The 16,405-nt window shown below is 46.4% G+C and overlaps 1 protein-coding gene across 4 annotated transcripts in view; it reads left to right on the forward strand.

Moving 5' to 3' along the window:
* The first annotated feature begins 215 nt into the window (after positions 1–215).
* The window catches only part of Rbp6 (RNA-binding protein 6), a 1,213,208-nt gene continuing 1,197,018 nt past the window's right edge, over positions 216–16,405 (forward strand). For all 4 annotated transcript variants that reach the window (XM_076319893.1, XM_076319892.1, XM_076319894.1 and 1 more), the window contains exons 1-2: positions 216–347; positions 3,217–3,257. In XM_076319893.1, the coding sequence (XP_076176008.1) occupies positions 283–347; positions 3,217–3,257 (106 nt within the window). In that variant the 5' untranslated portion in view covers positions 216–282. The remainder of the gene's footprint in view (positions 348–3,216; positions 3,258–16,405) is intronic.

A 16,405-nucleotide genomic window follows, 5' to 3' on the forward strand; every position in this document is an offset into this window, starting at 1 on the left:
TAGAAGTCACGTGAAAGCGCGTGCCGTGACATCGGAGAGCGTCGACACGCGAGTCGTCGTCATCGTCGTCTTCGTCGTTTGTTTCCCCATCGCCGGAACAAACGGTGCATCGTTCCGGCCGTGAGACGCGGATTCGTTAACGGAACACACCGTCGAAACGAAAACGGCTATCGGCCAGACCGGCTGCCGTTTCGCCACTCGGTACTAGTGTTACCGTTGCCACTGCAACCGCGGACACGCGACAGCGTTGCGACAACAACGAGCCGTGCGCCGCGCGCTGCTATGGAGCCACAGAATCAGGAAATCGTAGCGAGCAGCTCGCCCGCCGAGGTGCCGAACGATCCAGGGTACGAGACAGACCACCAGGATACATTCCTCGTCCTTTAATAAAACGTCCACCACCGCCAACAACCATCGACCGTGGGTGTAAAACGGAACGGAGATCGCGGAACAATTTGGGAAAAAAATAAAAAGAAAGAAATATCGTTTCGCAAGTGTGTCGACGACGCCGCGTAACGTCTCGACGTCGCGTCGTGTTGTTCCCGTAACTTTGTGTTTTCGGTTGCCCAGCCTCTCCGTGCGAGTGTTTGTTATGTTGTTGCTTCTTACACGGTTCCGATACATCCATCGTACCGTACCGGTGATACGAAACGTTGACCTCCTCCGGGGTGTTTGGCGGTACGCGAGCCGAGCCGAGCCGAGCCGAGCCGTGCCGCGCCGCACCGCGCCGCGGTCTCTTCGTTATTGCCGCTCGTAAATCGTTCTCGACGGAACGCATAGTGTTTATGTTTGCCGTGGCGCGTGAATATGCGTGCCACGGTGCCTCTCCTCGAACCGGTGGCGCCTTCTTTCAGCGCGTTCAGCACCCCCTCAGACTCGATGAAACGAAAGGAGGGAGACGAAACGGGGAAGGTTAGATGAATGGGAAGGCGGACGGGCGGGGAACGCGGCGAAAGGGGGGATCTCCGAGACCGAGAACGACAGAGAGAGATAGAGAGCTACGAGAGTGGTAGGGAGGGAGGGAAAGAGAAACGACTTAACACCTTTTGAATTTGCCGCCAAGGAGTCTTATTCGTTCCTTTGAATCACGGTAACGAGCGAGTGGGGGGATGGGTGGTGGGACGGAGAGGGAGACAACGAGTCGGTGGAGGATACGCGTTCGCGATGTTCAAAGCGAGAGTTTCGACAAGGGTAAACGGTATTGTGACACCGCGTCGGGTTCTTTCGTTCAGGGATCGAAAGCGCGTATTTCGCCGACCACGTGACTCGCGTGGTAAAAACCGTGGAGGGGGGGGGGGGGGGAATATATCCAGTTCCATCGTCCGTCGGGCCACCTATTTCGTACGAATCGTTTCGCTACAGGCGAGGGCGCGCGCGACAGTATCGCGAAACCGTGGAGCGTGAATCGGGATCGTTTCACGGAGTGTTCGATAAGCGGCGCGGAATTCCGCGGAAAGTTGTTACACCGAGTTTCGGTTCACGTCGCGCGATGTTATTTCCCTACGATCGATTCCCGACGACATACGGTCAATGGTTTGTCCTATTAACTCTCTCGAACCTATCAACGGGTATAACGCGGTAGCCTACTCCAGTTCTTCGTATCACGAAGACCTAAAGAGAGGAGAGGCGGCGAGGGGGGGGGGGGGGGCTGACGACCGAGAACGGAGAAGGAGGAATGCGTGGGCGAGGGGGGAGAATAGGTTCTATCGCGTCGCGGAAAATCGATGTTCAAATGCGCCACCACGTGATTACATCCACAACGCGAGACCGTTATCTTTGTGGATGTACACCTACGCGAGACCTGATAATCTTTTCGCGCACCGGTGATCGCGTACGTGTGTCGCGTTGTCCGCACGTTACCCCCCCCCCCCCTTCTTTAAAATCTAACGAAAATTTCCCGCGAGATAGGAACAACGTTGTTTACGCTCGTCCAGGATGACCGTCGCGTTCGCGCAATGAACGTAACGCAGATCGGTGCAACGATCGAACACGCGTTTACGTTCGTGGCTAGCGTCGTTGGTAATTAATAGAGTTCATCGACGAGTCTCTCTTCAGCATCGTGAACCGCGTCAGGTTCCGAGCGTCACGAGTCGCTCGTAAGCGCGCGCGGCGATCGAGATTCGAATCGTTGAAACGAAGACGCGTTTCCAGACGAAAATCGGGACAATTGCACGATATGAGGGTACCGAAACCGTTTAAATACCCGTGGGGAACGATTACGGTAATTGTCGCGGTCGAACGGGAACGTGTGTTCACCCGTTAGCGACGAAATTGATATTGTTGATCTCCTTCTGTGGCCAAGTGCACACGCGAATATGTCCCTGAATTTCGCGAAATTAATGTACGTTGTTCCGTCGCGAATCATCGAACGGTTCCACTGTTCGCGAATCGCGAACTGCTCGCGAGACGAGCCCGTTCGTATTCAAAATTTGTTTAGATTACGTTCGCGGTACCGTTTCCGGTGCGAGCGTACGCGGGAAAGTCGAGCCGGTGTGCAAAAGCTTTTACGATACCAACGACGATGGGGCGCTTCTCGTAAACTAGTTAATAAGCGCGATCCGGTAGCGTAAAGTGGCGCGGACCGTGCAACGTGAATCGTGCCACGATTCACGTGAGCAGCTGGAACGGTGAGGTGTTACGGGGTGTGGTGACATTTTATTTAAATCCCCCTCCGCCGTACGAGCTGGTCTCGTCGAATCACCGCCGTAGTCCCGCGAAACGGAAACACAGGGGCGCGTAAAAGGTTTCAACGGTTGTTTTTCCTTTCGAATCGCGAGGAACGGACAACGCGGGTATATTCCGGGGTCCTCTTCCACGGATTGTAAACAAAGAAGGCGTCCCAGGTTTCGAGGAGGAACGACGTGTTCGTTGTGTTCCGCGCGTGAATCGTTTGGTTTTCTTTTCTCGCGTTCGGGTTTTAACGTGGCGCGTGTTTTAACGAGGTTCTCCGCGGAAAAGAGGAATGCAAAGAATGGAGAGAAAAAAGAAAAAAAAAGAAAAGAAAGTACGGAAAAGAAATAAGAAAAATGAGCCCGGGAGTTGTTCAGTTGTTGGTTGATGTGTGGTGACACCTGTCGTCGACAAACGGAGACTGCGCAGGGGGTCACCAATACCGGAAGTTACCCTCTGCCGGCAGTCTTTCCTGTCTTCCTTCGTCATCTTCTGCCGCCGACGCGACCCGATGCCGATGCTGACGGATTCATCTTTCTTTTCTAGGAAAATGTTCATCGGTGGTCTATCTTGGCAGACCAGTCCAGGTATGTAAACGACACCACGGGTCCCGCTAGTTGAGAAATCGTTCGTTAGAGAAATCCGCGGTACTCGACGTTGTTCGTTTTTAATTCTCGAACGTCGACGCGCACATGTTTACGTCGCGTCGAGTTACGGTTTAAACTTCGAAAGTATATTAAACGACGCGGTAGCACGTAAACATCGATTTTCATAACCGCGAAGAAAATGTACAACGAGACGAGTTAAATGCTAGGGGAATTGAATTATGGAGGGATTTACCGCAACGACGAGAAATCTGTCTTTGTGCCGCGAGGAATGGTTCGTTCTGTGGTTTCTCGTTTGCGAAGTGAATTACGTAAATATTTAAAAGGTGTGCAATTGTTATCGAGTAATTGTATCCACGAGTTTGCGATAACGTGTTGGGTTCGAAAAGTCATTCCGTTTTTTTTTTTTTTGGCGAAATACGATTTTTTTAGGGCGTATAAACATTTTATCAAATTATACATTCTCCATTTTGGAAAACGAAACGACTTTTCGAACAATTCAATATTTTTTGGAGTACGACTTCCGGGTCTTTGCGCCTGTTCAACCGATACGATATTCGAAAGCCTTTTACACGTTGATTTAATTCACAGAGTGTCACTGAATTTTTTCTCAACGTACGCTTATATTTCTTTACGCTGATTTACAGAGAACAACAAACGATAAATTCAACGATCTTAATAATCGCTCCGTTCGTTTGATATCAAAATATTTGCGTTCGTAGATAATTAAAATTTCCTATATATTCTTGGTGTAGGTTTAAGCGATACGGATGAAATGTAACCACTTTAAGCGCACGGGAAACGCTGTCTCGACTAATACCAGTTACGCGTTGCAGTTGCGGGCAACTTACACGGTGATCGTGAAAAACTGTGGCTAGTATAGCAACGTTATTTTCATCGTTCGCAACCGTTTTCATTCTAGCGCGTTTCTCGACGTTTATGTTACCAGTTTGTCGAAATTATTTTACAATATTTGAAAGTGCACCATACGAGGGATAAACCCGATTTAGAAACCCCTCTGGGTACAAACTTCCCGTTTCTTGTAAAACATGATGTTTTTCACTGTAAACGAATACAACGCATTCTGTTAACTTCGACACTTCGAACGCAACGAAAGAAACACTAATCGATTATTCACTGGGTCATTGCTTCCAAGAGCAACTAATATTTAACGTTTAGGAAATTATAATTATCTTCAAACGCAAATATATCGAGATTAAACAGTCCAGTTATCAATTTTGTTGAATTCTTGTAAGTTCTATAAGGATATCGAAAAAATTATAGGCTTAAGAAATGAATTGAAGAAAAAAATTCATTCCACTGTTACATGTATTCGTTAAAACGTCGTGTCTTCGACTTGGTAGTTTTTTCATAGGATGATGAATAAGAGCAAATATTTAGCTGAGATATAGCTCAGTATTGCGAGGTGAATTATGGACAATATATGGACAAATTCCGACTAAAGAAAAGTCATCATTTCTTCATCGACGAAGATACTCGTCGACAGACGATACTCGTTTCGAGTGATTTAGAGTTTCCGATTCGTTGGTAAAATTGCAACGAAATTGCAATCCCCGTCCCAAAGAATCTGCATCCGTTCCAAAGAATCTACATACTCCTCGGCACTCTTGGAAACAGTCGGACACAGTGTTCGCGTGTCTGGGTATTCAAAGAAACGAATCAACGCGTTTCGGGCGCGAATGAAACATTTCGAAGCAAGTTCGTTTCACCTCGAGCCGCGTGTAACCCGCAAAATAGATAACAAAAGCAACAATCGCCCAGCGTATTTACCGTTCGACCCGTATCGCGTGCATCCGCGAGCGTTCGATCTTTCGTGCGCACGCAGCCCGTCGTTGAAACGACCGTCGAAAGAAATGAAACGGGTGGGCCTCCTCAAAAATTATGATAAAGTATTCGGGGGACCGGTAAGAACTTGCACCGCCTTCCTTTTCGTGAGAAAAAGTAATCGCGCGGTGAAAGAAAAAACGAAAAAAAAAATAAAGAAATAAATAAGAAAAGGGAGAAGAGTTGCGCGAGGTGGCAACGACGAGAAGGTGCAAATTCGAAGCGTTACCTTTCGCGGAACGGTGCCCGCTTCGCGTGTTCGAGTTAGCAGTCCTTTTATCTTCGTTAAGAGACTCGTGCCGGGGGAGCGGGACGGGGTTGGTGAGGGCGAAGAGAAAAAAAGAAAAAGGAATCGGCCGACGAGAGGCTGGAACGCGGAACGATAATCGGTCGCGCGGCCAAATGGCCACAAGACGTCACGCGCGTCTTTCGACCCGGCCGAGAGGCGTCGGTGGAAAAAAATGGGCCTGCATAAAGCACGCGTGCGCGCTCCCTCGCATGGACCGCGATAAGATTAACGAGGGTAATTGATAGGGCCGGCCTCGGGGCACCCGCAGCCGTGAGATTTTGAGAAAAAACGAGCGACACGCTCGCGTGTTAACGGTTCGATCGTTCGTCATCCACCCGCGCCGGAAAAGTCGCGCTCGACCGCGCGACCGGAGAGAAAATAATAAAAAAAAGGTCGGTGGTTTCCAACGTAGCCAAAAAAACAAGCCGAATCCCATGTGTCGGGAATGGGAGACTATCGCGAAGTGGGAGAAGTGAACGGATGTTTCTAGCGTATTGTAGTTAAGTACAATCGTTATACTTTATGCCTAGTACGAGGTTGTTTATCGAACGACAAAACTTGTCGAACAACCTATTTCATCGATGCAATAGGTACACTCCTATTCGGTGTTCTCTCATTCCTTAGACACGGGATTTGGCTTATTTTTCCGGCTACGCTGACCGTAGCTACGCTCTGGGAAATAAATAATTCACGACGATCGAACGAAAAAATGGTACCACCGCGATTGGCGAGGATTTTCGCGCGTCTCGGTCCGCGCGCTTCCAGGAAACATTTGGTTCGATCGCGCGCGATAATTTTAGCGCGTTGATCGCCAACCCGGCTCGACTCGGCGCGGCGAGCGAGCCCGATAATACATCGAAACTATGATTCCATAATTCTAGGAATGAAATTATTCAAGAATTGTGTGGAAATGAACGCAGCCTACCCAGGATCGCGCAACTTTTTTTTTTATTCCCGGTGTGACGTAATCGACGATGCAACCTCGCTGGCCGCCCGTTTTTCGACTCGGTTCCAATTAAAGGACTTCGCCGCATTGAATTATTCAATTACCCGAAAAAAATGTTCGGCGCCCGCCGCGCGCGGAATTGGCAGAATAAAACGCGCGTTAAATTATGCGACGTTTAATTAACCTTTCGAACGCAATTGAAAGAAATCGTACGCGCGTGTTTCTTTTTTTCTTTCTCCCTTTCTTTTTATTTTCTTTCCGGTAGGTTAATTTCATTTTCAAGGGCTTCGATCTCGCGTTTCGCGCGCGCGAAGGGACGGTGAACGGCGCGAGGTATTTTTTTTTTTTGGATTCTCCCGCGAAATTGGGCGTTAATTTTCCAACGTTTTCCACGATGGGAGGGAAACGACTCGGGCACTCTCGAGCCGGCGAACGAACAAAGACATTTTCGCGTGCGTTGCATCGAAATAATCGCGCTCAACGCGCGGCCGCGGTGCTGGATAGGTATTGCGAAACGATCACGGTTACTCGGAAACGTGCAAGCACTTCCGCGGAGTTCTCGTGGCGGGAACCGAGCGCGTTACGGTGCCGGCGGTACCCAGCGTTCTCGCGATATCTAATCGGGCGCGTGACAGGTTCTCCGGCCGTGATACTCGTGCAAACAAACGAAACCAAATTCGTTCTATTGTGTCCCATTTGGTGTACGGACGAATGCACGTGGTATCTCGCGAACGGAATCGTGTTCACGTGGCCGTGTGACACGCTCGCGAGAAATTTCGCGTTTGCGACGACACGCGGTAACGAAAGACTTGGGAACGGTTCTCGCGCGTACACGCAGTGGGAACCTGATCCAATCTCTCCATGCGAATTAATTATATTTCAATAACGATACACCGAAGTTACGAGAACTTTGTAACAAATATCGGCCCTGTTTACCATGGAGACGTGAGAAGTGAAAACCGTAACGACGAAAGGAATCATCCGCGATAATTAATTAACCGGATTACGAGATTCTCGGATTTATTCACTCGGTGTGTATCGTTTAGATTCGGTGACGTCATTTTTTCTTTTTTTTTTCGTCGATGGTGAAAGTGATTCGACATCGCGTGGATTTTATGGTGTAACGTTTGTGTCCGAGGAAAAGACACGCAATTTTTTCCATTGGGTTGTTCGGAATGTCGTTTCGGGTTTTTTTTTGTGGAAATGGAACACGATTTTTTTTAGCGTGTGTAAACATTTTATTAAATTATATATTCTCCATTTTGGAGAACGAAATAACTTTCCGAACAACCTAATGTAATATATCGCGAAGAAACAAAATATTCAGGAATAATTTGATCCGTTCATCTAGATTGAAACGTTCTCGAATGTTGGCTAACATTGTTGATTCTGATTGTTTCGTAAGAAAAAATTACTGAGGAAGCGGTGGAAGTTGTACAAGTGTCTCCATATTATCGATTCCTATAAATACCAATGGTGTATTCATGGAACACACGGTAACTTGTACAAACTCATAAAATTCCTGTTTAACGAACCATTTTTTAATATAACGCGTCGAACGTAAACGTCAATTTTGAGAAAACAATGATTCGATAGTACGCGGTTGTCTGGTCGATAACGCCTACTCGTCTTCTTCGTACTCGAGGAATGTTTAATATTCCACAAAGATTCCAAGTATAAAGAAACTTAAATATTTCTTCGAGCGATCTTACAACGAAATTTTCCAGGAAATTCGGCGATCGAAAATTTCTTAAAACACTTATCGCGTCCTGTGGAGATCAGTATACTCTTCGCGCATTACAAATCACGTAACTCTTCGTGCATTAAAAATCACGGAGAAACTGCGTCCAGATATTAAAAATGTTTGCTCGTCTTCTTCCTACTTGAATAATCTTCAACATTTTACGACTCCAAATCGAAAGAAAATTCGTTTCTTCGAGCGATCTTACAACGAAATTTTCCAGGAAATTCGGCGATCGAAAATTTCTTAAAACACTTATCGCGTCCTGTGGAGATCAGTATACTCTTCGTGAATTAAAAATCACAGAAGCGAGAAACTTCGTCCAGATATTAAAAATGTTCGCTCGTCTTCTTCCTGTTACTCGAGTAACCTTTGATATCTCATGACTCGAAATCCAAAGAAATTTCAACGTTTCTTCGAGCGATGTTACATACCCTCGAAACACTTATCGAATTTTTCGAAGCTCACGGTTCTCGTGAATGAAAAATCACATCCAAACGTTACAGAAACGCCAATACCGATCGAATCTGTTTCGCGAGAGATCGTCGTTGGATCGCGGCGATACGTAGGCGAAAATTCAACAACGATTTCATGTCGCATCGTTGCTCTCCGTCTCTCGTATCGCAACGAGGTACACACCCACCGATGCACCGAGTCGCGCGACTGTGTACACCGAATTGCTCGCGTACAATCTCGAACGCAACGCGTAGTCTCCGGCCGTGTAGGTAATATAGTATTTCGGGAACGAGCCAGCACCGGGTACGTTTTTCACGATTACGCGTACACCGGTCTAGTTTTCGCGAATCGACGTAGAACGCCGCCGCGTGGCTCGTAAGCGGGGCGCGCGGAAAACGAATAAAGAGGAACGAAGTCGGAGGTAGGCTCATTAGCGTTATTTGCCGTCGTTACGTAAGTCGCGACTCGGTCTCGCTTCGTCCACGGTTACTCCGGTTCGTTCTCTATTTTTTTTTTCTTCCTCGCTTTGTCGGTCTTCCCGCGAGCCGATTCCAGGAGAGAACACAGCCGAGGAGACCCGGTTTGTTTCCGTTTCTCACCACGTGTCCAATGTCTCGTTAAGGTCATCGACCACGGTCGCGTCAGACCGATCGAATTCGCGCCGATTTTCGATCGATTCTCGTCGATCGTGATCGGAGTATCGTCCATCGATGGACGCTCGTCGCCGAATTATCGGGCGAAACGACGATCGATCGACGCCAGCTCGCGCTCCATTTCCATTCGGTGTTGGCCTTCCTTTCGTCGGCGTTGTTGCGAGAAAGCGTGTCCAAAGTAGAAAAAGCGGAGCGGTCGTCCGGCCGTTGCGCGGCGCAGCTCGCGTCGTAAACACCGTGTCTTGCGGTACCCGTTCCGCGAAAGTTCATAGGTACGAAAGATGCAACGCGTTCCCCGGTAACCGTGGGAAACCCTCGACGAGGCAGCACCGTACGAGGGTTTTACACGTCGCGTCTAGCCGTTTATCGCGCGTATCACGAACGCGGAAAAAAGAAAAGAAAAAAATCGAGCCACTTCGGAAACACCGGGGCGCCGAATTAATTATATTCGTGGAAACGATCACGGGTCTAATCAGGCTTATTAATTCCTTGTATACGGATTAGCGAGCCTCTCGAAACTTCTTCGCGCCTTGGAACGATATTTTCTCTCCAGACCGCCGGGGATTTTTACCGAACAATGCCTATACACCGACGCTGAAGAGTTCGGTCGCGCACGGTCTGTCCTCGCGGGAAAGAAATCGGCGAATTTTTCCCCGTACGCGTGCTCCTCGATTACACGGCAGTAGGAAAATTTATCGCGATACCTTCCCTGTACACCGTATCGTTACTCCGCGGCCATCGAGGTTCGATTTTCGCGCGACTTTAAATTACCACGCGAACGGCTCCGGTAATTTCTTTCGTCGAGGATTCGAGCGTGGAAATTCCCGAACCGTATTTTCGCAGCTATTCGGATATTTCCGAACCGTGGGAGATGTTGCATCGATGCGACAACGTTCTTCGTTCTTCGTACCGTGCGTAAAAGTAGGAAAGTTCCATCGACGGGCCAGGTGCAACGCGGATCAATTTTTTTTCTTTTTTTTTTCTCCGTCTGCATAATACGCTTCGGAATAAATCTGAATTAACCGAGACGAGATATGCACGTGTGGTTAAAAGACCATGTCTATCGCTTTCGAGGAATCTAGAAAATCAAGAGGCAATAACGTGGTCAACGCTCCATCTCCTGTTTCTTCGCTAACCAGCCACGATACCGGTGAACTTTTGATCGGCAGTGTATCCGATACGAATGAAAATCCACCAGACAGCGAGGTCTCGAGATAATTCGCGATCAACTTGCTCCGATCGCGGAACTAATATCTAAATAAAGTGCGCGGCGCGCGTAAATAATTCACCGCCGCGTAATGTATCAGTATGTATCTGATGCGTTGGTATTCCGTCACGCTTCAACTCTCACTCTAACCGCTTTTCCCACTGAAGAAGTTCCCCCGGAGAGCTCTGTTCTTTTCCCGAGGCGGGACGTCGCGGCTCCCGTGTTTAAAACCACCAAAGAGAGACACGATTCTTCCTCTTTTCACCGAGTGTCCACGTTCACCCGTTAACGGAGAGATATCGCGCGAAAATCACCCAAAACGGTCTTCGGGGACCGAGTTTCGAAAGTGTGTATTCTCGCGCACGAATTAATTTTCCATCGTTAATTTCGAAATCAATTTTACGTTCATCTACGAATAATTCGATCGCGTTCCGATACCAGAGCAATGTTCGTTCATTCTCTCGCGTGGCCGTAAAAACGTTCAAATTTCACCCGGGAAACCACCGACGGATGTATCTTTTTTTTTTTTTTTTTGCGCGCGCGCGAATACTCTCCCTCGAGGTCGTGCACGGAAGACCCTAGGTGCGTGTCGCGTCGCGACGCGCCACGACGCAACGATTCGGAGCGCCCGGTGTGCAACGACCGTGTGATTTAACGCTCGCGAGTCCGTGCGACTCGAGCTCGCTTCAACGGCCGCGAAACTCGAGGCGCGCGAAGATTTTGCTCGCGAAACTCGCGAGGAACGCGGCTCGCGTCGCACCGCGGACCGCGTAATAACGCGCGCGGGGAACCCGCCGCGGAATCGTTGTTTCGCGCGCGAGGTTACGCGACGCGGAGATCGTACTTGTGCCTGCAGCCTGGCCGCGACGTTTCTTTTCTTTTTTCTCGTCCCGTCGCGTGTCAACCAGATGGGAACGAGCCTCTGCTTTCCATCGGGGACTTCCATGGCTTCGTTTTCTCACCCCGACACGAGGAGAAAGTGTTGCTCCGGATCGAACGTAGATTTTTCTTTCTTTTTTTTATCGCGCCTTGTAATCTTCGCGAAAATTTCGGCGGATATTTGGTTGGTTGGATTCAATTTTATCGAGTCCCGAACCGAGCTTTGCATCGCGATCGCAAAGTTCGTTGATTGGTTTCATTAAATGATATATTCTCCATTTTGGAAAACGAAATCACTTTACGAACAACCTAATATAACGGATCAGTGATAAATGAATACAGATGGTGCAAGCTACGATATGGATACGGTTCGATATAATGGAAAGTACAATTGTTAAGGTAGCGCGAGTTATTCCACGACAATGAGAACCGTTTCATTTTTAAGACTATTGTTCGAACATTCGGAATTGTTTATATTCTTAAGGGCTTGGGTACTGTTGGAAAATATCGACTAACTTTCTCTGGGAAAGAGTCCAGCCGTACCACTCTTGCACCGTGGGCCCACACGTAGCGAAAAGACTTATGGCAATGTCCTGGGACTGTTTCCTCGAACAAAGAATTTTGCAGCCTTCTTGCGGGACGACTGCAGTCGATCTCGTAGGCGCTACGTAACGAAGAAACCGCCCGAATTTTCATCGGTTTTAACACGCTCCCAGTTAAATACATGTTTCGTTGTGGGTGGTTGGTGGGAGTTTGATCTTGGTCAGGTTGAATTGAGATCGGTGGGAAAAGGTCGGAATATTCTGAAGTTCGGTAGATTGGAATACCCTGAATTCAATTACGGTAGATAAAAATACGCTGACAGTTCAACTATGGCACATTGAAATACTATGAATTGAACTACGGTGCATTAGAGTACTCTGAATTGATATACGGTACGTCGGGAACCTTGAGAATTGAACTACGGTAAATTAAGAATAGCCCGAGTTGAACCACGACACATTAGAATATCGCCGGAATTCAACTGCGGCGCATTAGAATACGTTGAAAGTTCAACCACGGCACATTTGAATACTCGTAGATAGAAACGGAGAAATACGAGGATCGATCAAAAAGTAAGGTTCACTTTGTAATAATTTCTCGTACGCTGGAGGAAATTTAACTTCTCTGTGTGGACTTGTTGTTCACGATGTTTCGCGAATACCGTAATTCCTTGTTATTGTCAAATAAATATCGTTTGTTTGCGAACAAAGTTCCGTTTGCTAAATATTCGGGTCCGCGAACTTTACGAAAGCTAAATTATCGTACAACCTTTTCCGAATATGCGAGAACGATCTTGTAACGATGTATCTGATATTTTATTCGTCTATCCAGAATTTTTCTCGACGAACCGTAAGGGGTTAATTGTTCATAGTTAAATATCGTACACACACGAAATATGTACCTATGCATTTTTTATCACGGTACACAAAAGTGAACTGTGTTTATCCGATTTGCGTAGTTACACGTTTTTTATCATCCGTTAACGGTTCCATGACACGAATAGTTAGTATAAAAAAAAAGAATGATTACTTGGTATTTTTAATTTCACGTTTCAAAATGTTCTCTTTGTCCTCGGGCACAAGCTCGACATCGACGAACAGTGGAATTTTATGCCTGCAATGTTTGTTTATAACTCCGTAACAAAGCGTTCCACACCATACTTTATTTAACTTAATTTTGCCTGTAGATGAAGTTCTTGGGCTTCGACAGGAAATACCCGGGACACCCAGTATATTTATCTCAGTATTCCTCTTTCTTGTACAAATACATTTTCTTGGTGCGTACTATTTTCTTCGCTAATCGCATAAATTTAATTAGGCGCGCGAGAACGTGCAACACCTTGTTACCGTCTTAGGGATTGCGTGTCGCATCAGCGGACACGACCAATTTATACAATTAATATATCATAGTTCTAGCTGACATTTAAACATTTAGACACTAAGGGTGCTGGACCAGTTCGACGCGTTGGAAATTTTTTTCCAAATAATTAAACCGCATTTCTCAAAATTTTCCCTGTCAGTATTTCCATTAAATAATTAAACTTTCTTTCTTTCCATTACATCTAATACAGTTATGACAATAATCTTTATCTTCAATTATCTTTTTCGTACTAACAAAACATGACGACAATTTCTACATTGAAATCAACATTCGACTAAATTCAAATCGGTAAACACTGATGTGCTCCGTTTACGTGTATCTTTACTTCAATCAAAAAAAAATTTGAAAAAAAAGGGTTTTCGTCGGGAAAGAAATTGCCCAAAACGCGATGAATTTTCCACGCTTGCTGGTAATCCAACCCTTTAAGTAATTCCAGGTCGCGAGGCGATAAGACGCGATAAACGTTTGAATAAAATAGAGCGCGGACGTGTATGTAGCGCATCGAAAGGCACTACGGTAGATACGCGACGGTACGGTAGCACGAGTCGGAATTAAGTATGAGTCCGAGGGTGGAAGGTCGAGGCCCGGACGCGCGGTTGAAACTCAAGTAGGGGAGATTTCTCTTTCGCGAATCAAGGCTTACGCGCCTACCGTTCTCAAAGGGCCCATCGTGTCTTTGTCGAGCGGTGTCCTCCGGTTTCACGCGGAAGAGATCGCGCTCGCGTTCCGCTCGAAATCCAATCACTAGGCGCGCGTACACTTATGTTTGATACCACCCCGGGTCGACGAGGGCTCGTCGAACGTAACGACGGACGTATTTCTAACCGGGCCGCGTGTTTGCGAATACGATCGGGATATACGCGGTACGTATCAATGTACACATTACACGTAATGCGATTTCAAAACGCGGCACGCTGTACAAAGAGTGATTACGTATTAATCATTGACGTCCGGCGGCAACGATGTGGCGCGCGCGTGTTGCATCGTCGTGCCGGCGAACAGTGATTCGGAACGTCGTTATGGAGGCTCGTACGTTGAATTTCGAATTAAATAAAATCAATTGCAAAATAAAGGGGAACGAGATTTCGGTGTTGCGTCGCTATTGGATGAAATTAATGCAAACAAAAGTGAAACGAAATTCGTCGATTGGAATTAAAAACTACGAACGCGGAGGGAGGTGGGACGAAATTTAAGCGTTCGAGTTAAACAAAATTAATGCAAACAAAAGTGAAACAAAATTCAAGTATCGGAGTTAAGTAAAATTCGTGCGGGGAACAGTGGAACGAAATTCGGGGATTGAAATTGAGCGAAATGATGTGTTCTATTTCTTTTTTTTATGTAAAGAAAATAGTTTACCGCCGTAAGAAATTATCGGTTGAATATCATTTTAATATAACGTGATTTAATATAATTTTAAATTCCCGAATTTCTTCAATCGGAATTCGTTGTATTTGAAGTAATGGTGAACGAGCAAATTAAAATAAGAACAAAGCCGAGCACTTACGGGCTTCGATAGTTATTTACCTTGAAACATCGTTTCTGAAAAAAACATGTTTAACTAGACTTCTTTCGATGTGTCAAATGCAGAAACTAAGAACAAAAAAGTTACCTTTGGAAACCTGGTCAGCCAATATACGTTTCTTTGATGTCTTTTCGTAACTGTTGGAAATATGTTGCCTGCAACTTTTCTACCTGTTTTATTCTCAATTGACGGAGACAGGAAAAAGGAAAGAAGCAATTAAAATGATTTTAGCGATAAAATTAAAAACCTCCGGTGAAGTCTGCACGGTCTTCGTGTGATCGTCTTCTCGCGCGTCGGTTTCTTTCTTTTTGTTTCTCTCGGTAACTGATGAGTTGGGAGCGGTATCGAAACAGGCTAATAGCACAGAATGCACAATGCATATCTGCGTACGAATGAGTGAAAATGAGCAATTTAATAGTGTGATCGCGTGCGTCTTGAGCGCTTGTAAATAGTGTACGGAGCGATAATAATGAGCCGTTCGAAACTGTGAATAACAAGCGTTTGAGTTACGGTGAAATGTGGCGTATGTTTTCAATAGCTTTCTAGACTACATTGGTAGCTTTTCAGACTAGGCAGCGATATATCAGTACTTCCAGATAATCATTTCTTCGTATATTAAATATTTCTCTTAGAACCTAGACCCAACCCAGACCTTCGTAAAATAAATATTTGTCTCGAAATCTCATTTTCCTCGAGGTTCACTCACGACTCTTGCACGGAAAAATTATTATTCTCGTCTTCCGTTTGGTTGTCGGTACAATTTTAAACAAAGCGTTCCACTGTATTCTTCTCTCTCCTAAATAACTAAGGACTCCGCTACTTCCCCTAAATCTTTCCCAGTTAAAAGCCACGATTCCCAACTATAGCTTTGTCACGCGCTAAGACACTTAAAACGCTCAATAACTGATACAACGATAAAAAAAAGCCACGGAATCTTTCAAACAAACACCTTCGGTTCACAGTTGCGTTTCAAGAATCGAACGTCTCGCGCGACGTAATTCAACCGGCAATCTTTCGGTTTAAACTTCTTTTTTTTAACCTGGAAAATCTATCTCGCGCGAAAATCGTGTATTTGTTTTTCCACGCAATCGACAGATTCCATGGATCGGAGTAATAGAACGCGTGCCTCGAATGATTGACTTTTTAAAAAATAACATCACCGATCGTTCCACTTTGGTACGAGCAAGAGTGAAACGAGCCGAGTTTTCAGTATCGTCGCGCATACACCCGTTCGAAATAATTTCGAGAGCGTAGACACCGAGCAACGTATAAAAGTCCCGAGGAAATTAAATAGACGAAACGTTGGTTGCTCGAAACGAGTTCGGTTCCTTCCCCGGGTAACTACTTCGAGCCGTAAAACCGCGGGTGGCGAGTGCCTTGAACTCTCATCGGGGCGAGATTAGCTTTCAAGGTATTGCGCGACTGAGAAAGGATTAAGGACAATAAACCGTATCTTTCGTTCCCGGTTGTTTGATTCGCTCAACGGGCTCCTCTAATTATTTCGCGCGCGGCGCAATACGAGCAACGAGACCGAGTCGAGTATTCGTGGTTTCGGTGTGTGTGGAGGGGACATCGGTTCGTTCGTCTTGTCGCTCGTTTCTCGAAACTGGCACCGTGTGCTCGATTGTCTTCGGTGTGTTGACGCTGTTTGCTGCTCCCAGTCACGCGT

The sequence above is a fragment of the Ptiloglossa arizonensis genome, chromosome 9, assembly GCF_051014685.1.
Source record: "Ptiloglossa arizonensis isolate GNS036 chromosome 9, iyPtiAriz1_principal, whole genome shotgun sequence".
NCBI lineage: Eukaryota > Metazoa > Arthropoda > Insecta > Hymenoptera > Colletidae > Ptiloglossa > Ptiloglossa arizonensis.